This window comes from Bombina bombina, chromosome 7 (genome assembly GCF_027579735.1).
Source record: "Bombina bombina isolate aBomBom1 chromosome 7, aBomBom1.pri, whole genome shotgun sequence".
Classification (NCBI taxonomy): Eukaryota; Metazoa; Chordata; class Amphibia; order Anura; family Bombinatoridae; genus Bombina; species Bombina bombina.
The window spans coordinates 473,292,229-473,308,342 of record NC_069505.1 but is presented as its reverse complement, the minus strand read 5'-3'; the positions used below and the strand labels follow the sequence as shown (position 1 = coordinate 473,308,342).

The following is a 16,114-nucleotide window of genomic DNA, read 5'->3' as shown; positions in this document are numbered from 1 at the left end:
GGGAGGATGGATCTGATATTCTCCATCTTGAATAATGGAATCTTGAGGAATTTGTTGAGACATTTTAAGTCCAGGATTGGACGAAAAGTTCCCTCCTTTTTGGGGACCACAAATAGGTTTGAGTAAAAGCCTAGTCCCCGTTCTGAGGGGGGCACAGGGACGATTACTCCCAAGGATGACAGATCCCTTACACAATCTAGGAAGGCTGCCTTACACCCTTGGATTTAGCTTTCTTATCCTAAGGAAGGAAAGCACCCTTCCCTCCAGTCACTGATGGAGTCCAGACCTGAACCAAACAATGTCTTCCCCTTGAACGATAAGGAAAGGAGTCTTGCCTTGGAAAACATGTCTGCGGTGCTCCTATTGTACTACCAACGCATAAGGAGCTAAGCAGATCAATTAAAAGCCCCAACTGCTCATAACATATATCCTCAACTACGGAGGAAATAATGTGTCCCCAGATCCGTTAGAGGAATAATGCGTAACACTGTGACCTGTATGCCAGTCCTTGTGATTCCCAATAAACTTGATAAATAAATCTTAAAGGACTTACCCTCCAGGATGTGCGCTGTGGAGCAGTCACAGCACCTCCAAGTCTGACAGCCTCTCTGTTCCGCATCTGACAGGGATCTGAGAATAAAGGAAAGCAGTCTAAACATAACATGAGGGGGTGTTAGCATCTAAATATTGAACGGAAGACAAAGAACCTTCCCTGCAACATCCAGTAGCTAAGTTTCACCACAACTCTCACTAAGAGTATTACATGGCTACTCATTAACCCCAGTCCTTTCTTGAAGGGAAAATAGCCATTAAAGGACCATATCTATTTTCTTCTGAACACCTTCTCTGCCATCCTCCTATAGTGATGAAAGGCAAAGAATGACTGGGGAGGTTGGGGAAGTGGGAGGGATATTTATAAGCTTTGGCTGGGGTGTCTTTACCTCCTCCTGGTGGCCAGGTGTTGATATTCCCAACAGTAATGAATAAAGTCGTGGACTCTCCCTGCCTTTGGAAATAAAAACATTTTATATTATCAAACCATTTGTTGATCTATAATTGAATTAGGTAATCTTTCTAAAATAAGCAGAAATAATGAAAACAAATTATTTTTTGTTATATTTTAGCACAATGCATGTTATACAGTCATGGGGGCCTATTCTAGTCCAGACAAGGGCTTTTGCAGGCCTCTTGCCCTTTTGATATTAATATAGGGGCTCATCCTGTACAACTATACACCTGGTCAATTTACATTCTAGCTAGGGAAACAGTCACCTCAGTGACTAATAGACTATAATGTCCTCAATAGCACCTTTCAAAGAAGGATTTATCAACATATAAATATATTTATATATATTAATACAATTTTAATCTGCAAATATGGGTTCCCTCCCATGAGCCTCTACTCAAATAACTGTACATTTTATTTACAGCAGGTAATCACTTGACTATTCAAACCTATATAGGGACTCCAGATCCCCTCTGGAATGAAAAATACACACAAAGTTTCAAAAAGGCATTTCCCAGAGGACAACATTTAGTCATCAACAACACTCTAGACACTGTGTTGATGACTACTATGTGTCGCTCCCTGCACTTCAGCGGTTAAGCTTTGATTTCCTTTAATATGAATTTTCTGATGAGTAATAAGAGTTGATTTCTGAGTAAAACATTTCCCGCATACAGAACATGCAAATGCTTTCTCTCCCGTGTGAATTTTCTGATGCGTAATAAGATGTGATTTCTGAGTAAAACATTTCCCACAATCAGAGCAAGAAAATGCTTTCTCCCCTGTATGAATCTTCTGATGTCTAATAAGATGTGATATCCGAGTAAAACATTTCCCACAGTCAGAACATGAAAATCCTTTCTCTCCTGTATGAATTTTCAGATGTTCAATAAGTTTTGAGTTCCAGGTAAAACATTTCCCACATTCATAACATAAATTTCCCACGTAGCTTCTTTGGTTTTGAAAAAGATTGAAAGAAGCATCCGCACTCTGTCCATGACTAGGATTATTGCAGTTTGTGAAGCCTGTTGATAAGAAATACAGTTGGAATATTGTTCAAAGACCAGTAAATACTGTAGATTTTCATAAACAACAAATACATTAAAAAAAAAAAGACAATGCAATAGCACTTAGTCTGAACGTCATGAGTAGTAGATTTTTTTCTGACAAATTTCAAAGTTATGTCTATTTCCACTCCTCCTGTATCATGTGACAGCCATCAGCCAATCACAAATGCAGATATGTGAATTCTTGCACATGCTCAGAATCACATGTAGATGTATTTATAGGAACTTCATCCTCTTCAACCATCACATGATCATACACATATGGTTCTCCTCTGTGCTCTACCGCTGAGTCATCTGAAGGCGTGACATCCATACAGCCTGTACAGTCAGAATACACGAGTATGTTTAAGTTGTTTGTAGCACTCATGGGATGTATCAGTATCTCTCTCCTAAAATCATGTGATCACTCAGAAATTTCTATGGGCACATAAGATAATTCTTAAACAGATTTTCACACTTATTATGCACACTTCAGACATAATAAATATGTGCAATCTTACCTACACTACATACATGCACACTCATCTGTGACCCATGTAGTACCTCACGCACAACATACGTGCACACTAACCTTTAACTTATACCCAGCATATGGGAACACTCAATTGTACCAAACATCACTTGGACATAACACAAGTGCACACTCGCCTGTGACCCAAGCATCTTAGTTACAATATACATTCACACTCACCTGTAACCCTCATGCCTCAGACATAACATACATGCACATTCACCTGTAACTCTCATCTGACACAACACACGTGCACACTCACCTGTAACCCTTATCTTTTACACAAAACATGTGCACATTCACCAGTATCCTGTGTCCCTCACACACAATACACAAGCACACTCACCTGTATCTCACATCTTTTAAACACAGCATACATGCATACTCAATGTCAAACAGCATACCTGCACACTCATCTTTGCTGATAGTGTGACTGGGTTCCTCATCTGGGGCTCCCAGCTGACGCTTCACCCAAAGATCTTCTGTTATCTCAACTTTCACTATATCAGTGTTATCTTCGTCTGTACAAATAAAGCAGATTCAGTTTGTATTCCCCATAATCAAGTTTTCTTTCATAGAGGTGGTGAGAGTCCACGATCCATTACTCCGGGGAGTTACTCTTCCCGACAACTAGGAGGAGGCAAAGATTCACAAACCCCAAGAGAATTATTATTTTTATTTTGCTCCTTTATAATTATAATGCTGTATTCCCCTTTCAAAAGTTTGTGCACATATTTTTTTACGTAGCATTAGCAGGTGCCGGCCATTTTGGTTTGTGCAAGCTGGCTCGTTGGGTTTGCAAATTTCAGAACACTGAGTTTACGCTTGTCGGCTAGTTGGGTTAGCGCACATCAGCTGATCGCAAAAGCGCACGTCTATTTTTATTGTGCATGCTTGGAGGGGGTACGTTTTCCCTTTGCTTCAAGAGCTCATTTTACTAAATTCTACCATTTCTATGTTTTTGCTTCTTCTGAAGCGGCCTTTGGTAGGAAAGTCTTTCAGGCTGTTGTTTCTGGTTGATGTAGTTTTGTTTGGTTCTTTTTACTTTCTTTTCATTTTTTGCATATTAAAAAAAAGATACCCTACTCCTTTTTTTGCTCATTACTTTTCCTATCTTTGTTGCTTGGCTGTACATCAGACTAGTTCTTGGTAAGGTGGGAGGAGTTTTATAGAGCTCTTGGGGCTTGGGAATCTTTGCCTCCTCCTAGTGGCCAGGAGGAGTAATTCCCAGGAGTAATGGATCGTGGACTCTCACCAGCATGAAAGAAATGAATTTATTAGGTAAGCATAAATTATGTTTTTATAACTTTACTATAAAACAGTTTGTGTATTTCCCAAACAGACAAGAACTCCAAACACACACACTCTGGTACTTTTCCCTCTGTTAAACAGTTATATAGTTTAAAGGGATATGTAACCCATTTTGTTTCTTTAATAATTCAGATAGAGCATGCAATTTTAATTTACTCCTATTATCAATTTTTCTTCGTTCTCTTGGTATCTTTATTCGAAAAAACATAATTTATGCTTACCTGATAAATTCCTTTCTTCTGTTGTGTGATCAGTCCACGGGTCATCATTACTTCTGGGATATTATCTGCTCCCCTACAGGAAGTGCAAGAGGATTCACCCAGCAGAGTTGCTATATAGCTCCTCCCCTCTACGTCACCTCCAGTCATTCGACCAAAGACCAACGAGAAAGGAGAAGCCAAGGGTGTAGTGGTGACTGAATTATAATTTAAAAAATATGTACCTGCCTTAAAAAACAGGGCGGGCCGTGGACTGATCACACAACAGAAGAAAGGAATTTATCAGGTAAGCATAAATTATGTTTTCTTCTGTTATGTGTGATCAGTCCACGGGTCATCATTACTTCTGGGATACCAATACCAAAGCAAAAGTACACGGATGACGGGAGGGATAGGCAGGCTCATTATACAGAAGGAACCACTGCCTGAAGAACCTTTCTCCCAAAAATAGCCTCCGAAGAAGCAAAAGTGTCAAATTTGTAAAATTTGGAAAAAGTATGAAGCGAAGACCAAGTTGCAGCCTTGCAAATCTGTTCAACAGAGGCCTCATTCTTAAAGGCCCAAGTGGAAGCCACAGCTCTAGTGGAGTGAGCTGTAATTCTTTCAGGAGGCTGCTGTCCAGCAGTCTCATAGGCTAAACGTATTATGCTACGAAGCCAAAAAGAGAGAGAGGTAGCAGAAGCTTTTTGACCTCTCCTCTGTCCAGAATAAACGACAAACAGGGAAGAAGTTTGGCGAAAATCTTTAGTTGCCTGCAAGTAGAACTTGAGGGCACGAACTACATCCAGATTGTGTAGAAGACGTTCCTTCTTTGAAGAAGGATTTGGACACAAGGATGGAACAACAATCTCTTGATTGATATTCCTGTTAGAGACAACCTTAGGTAAGAACCCAGGTTTAGTACGCAGAACTACCTTGTCTGAGTGAAAGATCAGATAAGGAGAATCACAATGAAGGGCTGATAACTCAGAGACTCTTCGAGCCGAGGAAATAGCCCTTAAAAATAGAACTTTCCAAGATAACAATCTTATATCAACGGAATGAAGGGGTTCAAACGGAACACCCTGTAAAACGTTAAGAACTAAGTTTAAACTCCATGGCGGAGCAACAGTTTTAAACACAGGCTTGATCCTAGCTAAAGCCTGACAAAAGGCCTGGATGTCTGAATTTTCTGACAGACGCCTGTGTAACAAGATGGACAGAGCTGAGATCTGTCCCTTTAATGAGCTAGCCGATAAACCCTTTTCTAAACCTTCTTGTAGAAAAGACAATATCCTAGGAATCCTAACCTTACTCCAGGAGTAATCTTTGGATTCACACCAGTATAGGTATTTACGCCATATTTTATGGTAAATCTTTCTGGTAACAGGCTTCCTAGCCTGTATCAGGGTATCAATAACCGACTCAGAAAACCCACGTTTTGATAAAATCAAGCGTTCAATTTCCAAGCAGTCAGCTTCAGAGAAGTTAGACTTTGATGTTTGAATGGACCCTGAATCAGAAGGTCCTGTCTTAGAGGTAGAGACCACGGCGGACAGGATGACATGTCCACTAGATCTGCATACCAAGTCCTGCGCGGCCATGCAGGCGCTATTAGAATCACTGATGCTCTCTCCTGTTTGATTTTGGCAATCAATCGAGGAAGCAGCGGGAAGGGTGGAAACACATAAGCCATCCTGAAGTTCCAAGGTGCTGTCAAAGCATCTATCAGAACCGCTCCCGGATCCCTGGATCTGGATCCGTAGCGAGGAAGTTTGGCGTTCTGGCGAGACGCCATGAGATCTATCTCTGGTTTGCCCCAACGTCGAAGTATTTGGGCAAAGACCTCCGGATGAAGTTCCCACTCCCCCGGATGAAGAGTCTGGCGACTCAAGAAATCCGCCTCCCAGTTCTCCACTCCCGGAATGTGGATTGCTGACAGGTGGCAAGAGTGATACTCTGCCCAGCGAATTATCTTTGATACTTCTATCATTGCTAGGGAGCTTCTTGTCCCTCCCTGATGGTTGATGTAAGCTACAGTCGTGATGTTGTCCGACTGAAACCTGATGAACCCCCGAGTCTTTAACTGGGGCCAAGCTAGAAGGGCATTGAGAACTGCTCTCAATTCCAGAATGTTTATTGGCAGGAGACTTTCCTCCTGACTCCATTGTCCCTGAGCCTTCAGAGAATTCCAGACAGCGCCCCAACCTAGAAGGCTGGCGTCTGTTGTTACAATTGTCCAGTCCGGCCTGCTGAAAGGCATCCCCCTGGACAGATGTGGCCGAGAAAGCCACCATAGAAGAGAGTTTCTGGTCTCTTGATCCAGATTCAGAGTGGGGGACAAATCTGAGTAATCCCCATTCCACTGACTCAGCATGCACAATTGCAGCGGTCTGAGATGTAGGCGTGCAAAGGGAACTATGTCCATTGCTGCTACCATTAAGCCGATCACCTCCATGCATTGAGCTACTGACGGGAGTTGAATGGAATGAAGGACACGGCATGCATTTAGAAGCTTTGTTAATCTGTCTTCTGTCAGATAAATCTTCATTTCTACGGAATCTATAAGAGTCCCCAAAAATGGAACCCTTGTGAGAGGCAAGAGAGAACTCTTCTTTTCGTTCACTTTCCATCCATGCGACCTTAGAAATGCCAGAACTAACTCTGTATGAGACTTGGCAGTTTGAAAGCTTGAAGCTTGTATCAGAATGTCGTCTAGGTACGGAGCTACCGAAATTCCTCGCGGTCTCAGAACCGCCAGAAGGGCACCCAGAACCTTTGTGAAGATTCTTGGATCCGTAGCCAATCCGAATGGAAGAGCTACAAACTGGTAATGCCTGTCTAAGAAGGCAAACCTTAGATACCGGTAATGATCTTTGTGAATCGGTATGTGAAGGTAAGCATCCTTTAAATCCACTGTGGTCATGTACTGACCCTTTTGGATCATGGGTAAGATTGTCCGAATAGTTTCCATTTTGAACGATGGAACTCTTAGGAATTTGTTTAGGATCTTTAAATCCAAGATTGGCCTGAAAGTTCCCTCTTTTTTGGGAACCACAAACAGGTTTGAGTAAAACCCTTGTCCTTGTTCCGACCGCGGAACCGGATGGATCACTCCCATTAATAATAGATCTTGTACACAGCGTAGAAACGCGTCTTTCTTTATTTGGTTTGTTGACAACCTTGACAGATGAAATCTCCCTCGTGGGGGAGATAATTTGAAGTCTAGAAGGTATCCCTGAGATATGATCTCTAGCGCCCAGGGATCCTGGACATCTCTTGCCCAAGCCTGGGCGAAGAGAGAGAGTCTGCCCCCCACTAGATCCGGTCCCGGATCGGGGGCCCTCGGTTCATGCTGTCTTAGGGGCAGCAGCAGGTTTTCTGGCCTGCTTGCCCTTATTCCAGGACTGGTTAGGTTTCCAGCCTTGTCTGTAACGAGCAACAGCTCCTTCCTGTTTTGGTGCAGTGGAAGTTGATGCTGCACCTGCTTTGAAATTCCGAAAGGGACGAAAATTAGACTGTCTAGCCTTAGCTTTGGCCTTGTCTTGAGGTAGAGCGTGGCCCTTACCTCCTGTAATGTCAGCGATAATTTCTTTCAAACCGGGCCCAAATAAAGTTTGCCCCTTGAAAGGTATATTAAGTAATTTGGACTTAGAAGTTACATCAGCCGACCAGGATTTTAGCCACAGCGCCCTACGTGCCTGAATGGCGAATCCTGAATTCTTAGCCGTAAGTTTGGTTAAATGTACTACGGCCTCCGAAACGAATGAATTAGCTAGTTTAAGGACTCTAAGCCTGTCCGTAATGTCGTCCAGCGTAGCGGAACTAAGGTTCTCTTCCAGAGACTCAATCCAAAATGCTGCCGCAGCCGTAATCGGCGCGATGCATGCAAGGGGTTGCAATATCAAACCTTGTTGAACAAACATTTTCTTAAGGTAACCCTCTAATTTTTTATCCATAGGATCTGAAAAAGCACAGCTATCCTCCACCGGGATAGTGGTGCGCTTAGCTAAAGTAGAAACTGCTCCCTCCACCTTAGGGACCGTTTGCCATAAGTCCCGTGTGGTGGCGTCTATTGGAAACATCTTTCTAAATATTGGAGGGGGTGAGAACGGCACACCGGGTCTATCCCACTCCTTAGTAACAATTTCAGTTAATCTCTTAGGTATAGGAAAAACGTCAGTACTCGCCGGTACCGCAAAGTATTTATCCAACCTACACATTTTCTCTGGTATTGCAACAGTGTTACAATCGTTAAGAGCCGCTAAGACCTCCCCTAGTAATACACGGAGGTTTTCCAATTTAAATTTAAAATTTGAAATATCTGAATCCAATCTGCTTGGATCAGAACCGTCACCTACAGAATGAAGCTCTCCGTCCTCATGCTCTGCAAGCTGTGACGCAGTATCAGACATGGCCCTAGAATTATCAGCGCACTCTGTTCTCACCCCAGAGTGATCACGCTTGCCTCTTAGTTCTGGTAACTTAGCCAAAACTTCAGTCATAACAGTAGCCATATCTTGTAATGTTATCTGTAATGGCTGCCCAGATGTACTAGGCGCCATAATATCACGCACCTCCCGGGCGGGAGACGCAGGTACTGACACGTGAGGCGAGTTAGACGGCATAACTCTCCCCTCGCTGTTTGGTGAAATTTGTTCAATTTGTACAGATTGGCTTTTATTTAAAGTAGCATCAATACAGTTAGTACATAAATTTCTATTGGGCTCCACCTTGGCATTGGAACAAATGACACAGGTATCTTCCTCTGAATCAGACATGTTTAACACACTAGCAATAAACATGCAACTTGGTTACAATCTTATTTAACAAAAAACGTACTGTGCCTCAAAGAAGCACTAAACGATTAAATGACAGTTGAAATAATGAACTGAAAAACAGTTATAGCATCACTCTTTAAAAACAACATAACTTGTTAGCAAAGGTTTGTTCCCATTAGTAAAGCAATACTAATTAAATTTTAAACATAAAAATCACAGAGCAACGTTTTAAAACACAGTCACTATATAAATCTCACAGCTCTGCTGAGAGAATCTACTTCCCTTCAAAGAAGTTTGAAGACCCCTGAGTTCTGTTAGAGATGAACCGGATCATGCAGAAAATATAAGTGTAACTGACTGGAAATTTTTGATGCGTAGCAAAGAGCGCCAAAAACGGCCCCTCCCCCTCACACACAGCAGTGAGAGAGAAACGAAACTGTCATAATCAAAACAAGCAAACTGCCAAGTGGAAAAATAATGCCCAAATATTTATTCACTCAGTACCTCAGAAATGCAAACGATTCTACATTCCAGCAAAAACGTTTAACATGAATTAAATACCTATTAAAAGGTGTAATGTATTTTTACAGAGTAATTCCGGTGAAATACCATCCCCAGAACACTGAAGTGTAGAGTATACATACATGTCATTATAACGGTATAGCAGGATTTTCTCATCAATTCCATTCAGAAAATAAAAACTGCTACATACCTCAATGCAGATTCAACTGCCCGCTGTCCCCTGATCTGAAGCTTTTACCTCCCTCAGATGGCCGAGAAACAGCAATATGATCTTAACTACTCCGGTTAAAACATAAGAAAAACTCTGGTAGATTCTTCTTCAAACTCTGCCAGAGAAGTAATAACACGCTCCGGTGCTATTGTAAAATAACAAACTTTTGATTGAAGTTATAAAAACTAAGTATAATCACCATAGTCCTCTCACACCTCCTATCTAGTCTTTGGGTGCAAGAGAATGACTGGAGGTGACGTAGAGGGGAGGAGCTATATAGCAACTCTGCTGGGTGAATCCTCTTGCACTTCCTGTAGGGGAGCAGATAATATCCCAGAAGTAATGATGACCCGTGGACTGATCACACATAACAGAAGAAAGCAGGATCGTTTTTGGTTCAGCACCCTGGGTAGCGCTTGCTGTTTCGTGGCTACATTTATTTTACTTTTTATATATACAGTACTGTGCAAAAGTCTTAGGCCATCATTAGATTTGTTGTTTTAGCAAAGTTTTAATGACCATTTATATTTATTTTTTCTCTTTATTAAGATAATAACAGTAAATACAGGAAATATGTACACAAAATATAAAAGAAAACCACAATTTTCAGAACAAAATGGCTTCTTCTGGCAAAAGTCAGTATTTAGTGTGACCTCCCTTTACACTAAGCACATCTTGAACTCTTTTGGGGAGACTGTCCTGAAGTTTTCTGAAGTAATCTTCTGGCATATTATATTATTTCAGCACTTCCCAGAGTTCTTCTTTAGATTTAGGTTGTCTTTTATTTCGTTCTTTGTCCAGGTGATCCCTTACTGCCTCTATAATATTCAGGTCTGGACTCCGTGGAGGCCGGTCCATGACTGTCAGTGATTTATCAGCTGTGTTTCTCTCCAAATATGGTTTCACTGCATTAGCAGTGTGCTTGGGATCGTTATCATGCTTAAAAATAAAACCATCAGGCACTTTCCAGAAGGAATGGCATGATGAATTAAAACCTGTCTGTACTTTTCAGCATTCATGATCCCATCAATTTGGACAATATTGCCAACACCACTGGCAGAAATGCAGCCCCAAACCAGGACAGACCCTCCACTATGTTTTACTGAAGGCCACAAGCGCTCATTCTTCCATTTCTCTTCAACTCTTTTTCTCACATATTGTCAACGATTGGACCCAAAAATTTTAAAATTCGATTTGTCACATAATACTCTTTTCCACTGATCTTCATTCCAATCTTTGTGAGCTTTAGTATATCTTAGCCTTTTCACCCTGTTCCCCTTCCAAAAAAGTGGTTTCTTGGCTGCTACCTTTCCACAAAAAACATTCCTAATCAAGCTTATTCGGACTGTAGAAGGGTCAACTTGGCATCCCGATGAAGCTGGCAGATGAGTCAGGTCCATGCTGGACTTATTCCAGTCTCTCAAAGAAGAAACTCTGAGAAGCTTCTCATCAGATTTTTAAAGTTTTCTTGGCCTTCCATTCCTTTTTTTGTCCTTGACCTCTTCTGATTCTTCAAATTTCTTTATAACGGCTTGAATACCACATCTTGAGTATCCAGTTTGTTTGCTGATTTCCCTTTGGGAGTGGCCTTGCTAATGCAAAAGTATGATTTTATGTCTGTCAAATTCTGTGATGGAATGATGTGATTGAAAGTTGGTCTTATTAGCAAGCTTCCAATGAATTAAACTCATACCACATGTGTATGTAATACTCAAGCATGTCTTGCACAAACCTAGTGTAATTGACCTTTTTCACAGCAGTCATTTTGACATGAAATAGTAGAGCAAATACAGGTGTTAGCAATGACATTAATTAGGGTTCTATTCCATTTAGGTTTACGAGAGCCAGGTTCCTGCTATTGCTCAAGTGGGGAGGTCACACTAAACACTTGCCACTTTAGCCTATAGAAGCTGTTTTTCTGTTTTTTTTCTGTTTTTTAATAGTGCATACAAATATCCTGTATTTTCTGGTTGTATTCTAATAAAGAGACAGATATAATTATATACGGTCATTATACCATTGCTAAAACAACAAATCTAATGGTGGCCTAAGACTTTTGCACAGTACTGCATATCTATATTTTTTTCTTAAATACAAAAGGACATTTTATCCTATGTGAAGAACATTGGAATGCAAAATATTTACAGTAAATACACAGTAAAAAACGTAATTCATATTAATATTCAACAAAATAATTTTTATTGTTTTCAGGTATTTGAGATATATATATATATATATATATATATATATATATATATATATATATATATATATATATATATATATATATATATATATATATATATATATAAACAAAAAACTTGCACACTCAGGTCTTTTTAGGAAAAAATTTACTGTGAAAAGTAGTGACGTTTCGGGGACTAAATATCCCCTTCCTCATAATATATTTATATTTATGTGTGTATATACACACCTTGACATATATCCTATACTTTTGAACCATTTAAGAAAAAACTGGGGTGTGGGGGGGGGGTAGATAAAGGACCAATATTCCAACATCCCCTATACCCGACATGGGTACAATACAGCACTAGTATCCCAACAGCCCCTTTACCTGACATGGGGATAATACAGCACTAGTATTCCAACAGCCCTTATACCTGACATGGGGATAATACAGCACTAGTATTTCAACGGCCCCAATATCTGACATGGGTACAATAAAGCATTAGTATCCCAACAGCCCCTATACCTGACATGGTGATAATATAGAATTAGGATTCCAAAAGCCCCTTTATCAGACATGATGACAATACAGCACTAGTATTTCAACAGTCCTTTTGTACCTGACATGGGTACAATACAGCACTAGTATTCCAACAATTCTTATACCTGACATGGGGACAATACAGCACTAGTATTCCAACAGCCCCTATAGCTGACATGGGGACAATACAACACTAGTATTCCAACAGTCCCTATACCTGGCATGGGTACAATACTGCACTACTATTTTAACAGTCCTGATACCTGACATGGGTACAATACAGCACTAGTATTCATGCAAACCTGCACTGAAGGGGCACCACAGCTGCATACGCAGCTTGATAAATGGAGCCCATAGTGTTTATGTAACAATCAGAAGCTTGACATACCCCCAGACTGGCTCCGCTGATCTATCAGTGATGAAATACAGACTAAGCTGACCTTTAACAGAGTTTGTTTCCTTTCAGCATATCTGGGAATTTCAGAATTACAGGATAGTTTGTTCTATAATGTCCATTAAACTACTGGACCAGAATACAAGGATCATGTAAAAAAAAACTGCTGTGTAGTTTTCCTCCTCATATCTCACCGAGTCCCACGTTATGTGTTTTACCTTTTATCACTGTTCCAAATTAGTATAATTCTAAAAGGACATTCGTATTTTATAGCTGATATCTGTCTGTCTTGTGGTCCATCAGTTACATCATTATTTACGGGAATTAGATCATTTCTGAATCTGCGTTTTAACATTGCAAATAAATAAATAACAGTAGTTTCTGCCATAGATTTCTCACCTGCAGAGACGTCTGATGGGGTCTCCACTGGCTGAATATCCTGCACGAGATCTCCTTGTGCTCCTGTGTCATCACTGTGATCTGTTGATTCTAATAAATACAATTTAGTTTATTTTGATAATCATGAAACACTTTTTATTGTATATGAAAGTACCTGATAATAAAATGTATTTATTTATTTTTTACAGAAAATATGATCTGTTGCTAAATAAATCTATTATTTCCTATCACATTTGCAGAAACTGCTAATATAGCATCAAAACCTTAAAATGCAACATGCATTTCCTGCTAGTCTGCTACATAAATAGGTTTATGCATATGAAAATTTTAAAGGGACAGTTTACACCAATTTTCATATAACTGCATATAACAGACACTACTATAATGAAGAATATGCACAGATACTGATCTACAAATCCAGTAAAAAAACCTTTTAAAAACATACTTAGAAGCTCCCAGTTTAGCACTGTTGATGAGATTAGGCTGGGACACCCAGTGAAAGGGGCTGAGAAAGCGGGAACAGCAGACAGCCCCCCTCCCTTGCATATGAAAAGCCCCATTACACAAACAAGAGTGAGCAGGAATCTGTAGACATCAGTATATATATCTGACTTGACTTGGTTAGGAGTCTGAAAATCAGCACAATATTATTAAAAAAATAAGCAAAACTATACACTGTTACAAAAACACTCCCAGATGGGCTATATAAATGGATCATCTACAAAACAGTTATGCAAAGAAAAATATAGTTAGTGTACAGTGTCCCTTTAATGTATAATTGCTTCCTGACAAAATTAAATGTTTGCCTCTCGTACCCCTTTAAAAAATGTTCTAGTTATGTTGGGTATTATTAAGGGATGGGAAACGTTTCATGATTCCAGACACAAATAATGAATCAATAGTCAATGTATTAGCAGGTTAAAGGAACACTGAACCCAAATTTTTCCTATTATCATTTTTTTCTTCGTTCTCTTGCTATCTTTAGTTGAAAAAGAAGGCATCTGGGCTTTTTTTGTTCAGAACTCTGGACAGCACTTTTTTATTGGTGGATGAATTTATCCACCAATCAGCAAGAACAACCCAGGTTGTTCACCAAAATGGGCCGGCATCTTAACTTACATTCTTGCATTTCAAATAAAGATACCAAGAGAATGAAGAAAATTTAATAGGAGTAAATTAGAAAGTTTCTTAAAATTTCGTGTTCTATCTCAATCACAAAAAAAAAATTTGGGTTCAGTGTCCCTTTAAAGTACGCCTTTGCTTTTTAGAACACATATACATACAGTGTTCATACATATATTTAGTATATGTATGTACATATTTGCCTTTAATAGAAATGCCTTTAAGGAAAATTACACATGTATTTTACTCTGTTCTACTCACACTGTCTTGTTCGCAGACAGTGTGCTTATCTCGAAGGAGAAGGGGGATCGCATTCCATTGAGGGGTACTGGTGTGGGAATCGGTATGCGAGAGGATTCATTTTTTGTTTTGAGAAATACTAACAATTGCTACAAATTATGATTGACATGATACGTAGACATGCCTGCTACACTAACAGTTTAATTAATTAGAAATGCTAAGGGGGGGCAGGGTTAGGTCAAAGGAGAGTTTTTTTGGGCAACATCTGAGAAACACCTATCACATCTGCTGAGTGGTGATGCTGTATCTGGCCATAGCAGTTATTCTGCTTACTCTTGTACGCTAATATTAATGCCTTATTCAAAATCCTTAGTAACGTTTATAGTTTAACCATCACCTTGTTTTTAAGTTGATTAATGCTTTATCTAATTAAAATAAGTTCATAATAAACACTGCTATTGTTAGACTGCATTTTGTGTCAGGTTCAGTTTCTCAGTACTATTGCAAGTGTACCCCTGTTGTCAGGACAGAACAGGTATAAATCTTGTTTATGATCAGACATTTATAAGTTCACACACTCACTGGTGATTTATGGATACACTGGAGATTTACACTCTGTCAGTCACGTCAGTAGTGTCTGTGCATTTCCTGAGTGAGATATTTATCACTACACAGTGTTACCTGCGCTCTCGTTTCCTGGGATCTCCATAGTCCTTAGTGCTTGGCGAGTCTCCATAATGACGTCCTTGTAAAGCTCCTTGTGTCCGTCTATATAATCCCACTCCTCCATAGAGAAATACACGGCAACATCATCATACTTTATAGGCACCTGAAATAAACACAAGTAATTCAGCACTGACACAGGTGACTGGTTCTGTCACACACTTTATAGGCACCTGAAACACACACACACACACCCACAACTCATTCAGCACTGACATAGGGACTGGTTCTGTCACACACTTTATAGGCACCTGAAACACACACAACTCATTCAGCGCCGACACAGGGACTGGTTCTGTCACACACTTTATAGGCACCTGAAACACACACAACTCATTCAGTGCTGACACAGGGACTGGTTCTGTCACACACACTTTATAGGCACCTGATACACACACAACTCATTCAGTGCTGAAACTGGGACTGGTTCTGTCACACACTTTATAGGCATCTGAAACACACAGTATAGATAGGGTAATTTGATCAATCTAACACACTCCAGCTATAGCCTCCTTCACTTGTGTGGTCTTCTCACAAGTGACTACACCAAAAGTTTTTGAAAAAAAGAGATTATAGTGGGGTAGGAAGGGGTGCTGACCCGCAATCTGGAAATGTATATAACTAAGACCTTTGCATTAATTTATATTTAGTTGGGGTAGAGAATACCAATATTAAATCTTATATGAGGTGTGATGGTAAAATAAAATAAAATAATATAATATAATAATCTTCTATCTTTTAGTTGGGGTAGAGAATACCAATAATATGAGGTTCAAGGTGTGATGATAAAATAAATTAGTATAATAATCTTCTATCTTTGCAGTGATAATACAATGTGTGCTGCGTAGAAAGCTACTTAGTGAAAGTGTTAATGAAAGGGTTAATCTTTTAGTTAGGGTAGA

The 16,114-nt window shown here is 39.9% G+C and overlaps 1 protein-coding gene across 2 annotated transcripts in view; it reads right to left on the bottom strand.

Annotated features, from left to right (window-relative positions):
• Positions 1 to 1,093: 1,093 nt before the first annotated feature.
• Positions 1,094 to 16,114, bottom strand: part of LOC128666763 (oocyte zinc finger protein XlCOF7.1-like) — a 119,346-nt gene continuing 104,325 nt past the window's right edge. For both annotated transcript variants that reach the window (XM_053721543.1, XM_053721544.1), the window contains 5 exons: positions 15,171 to 15,318; positions 13,128 to 13,217; positions 2,989 to 3,105; positions 2,278 to 2,391; positions 1,094 to 2,031 (listed from right to left, as the gene is read on the bottom strand). In XM_053721543.1, coding sequence (XP_053577518.1) covers positions 1,553 to 2,031; positions 2,278 to 2,391; positions 2,989 to 3,105; positions 13,128 to 13,217; positions 15,171 to 15,318 — 948 coding nt within the window. In that variant the 3' untranslated portion in view covers positions 1,094 to 1,552. The remainder of the gene's footprint in view (positions 2,032 to 2,277; positions 2,392 to 2,988; positions 3,106 to 13,127; positions 13,218 to 15,170; positions 15,319 to 16,114) is intronic.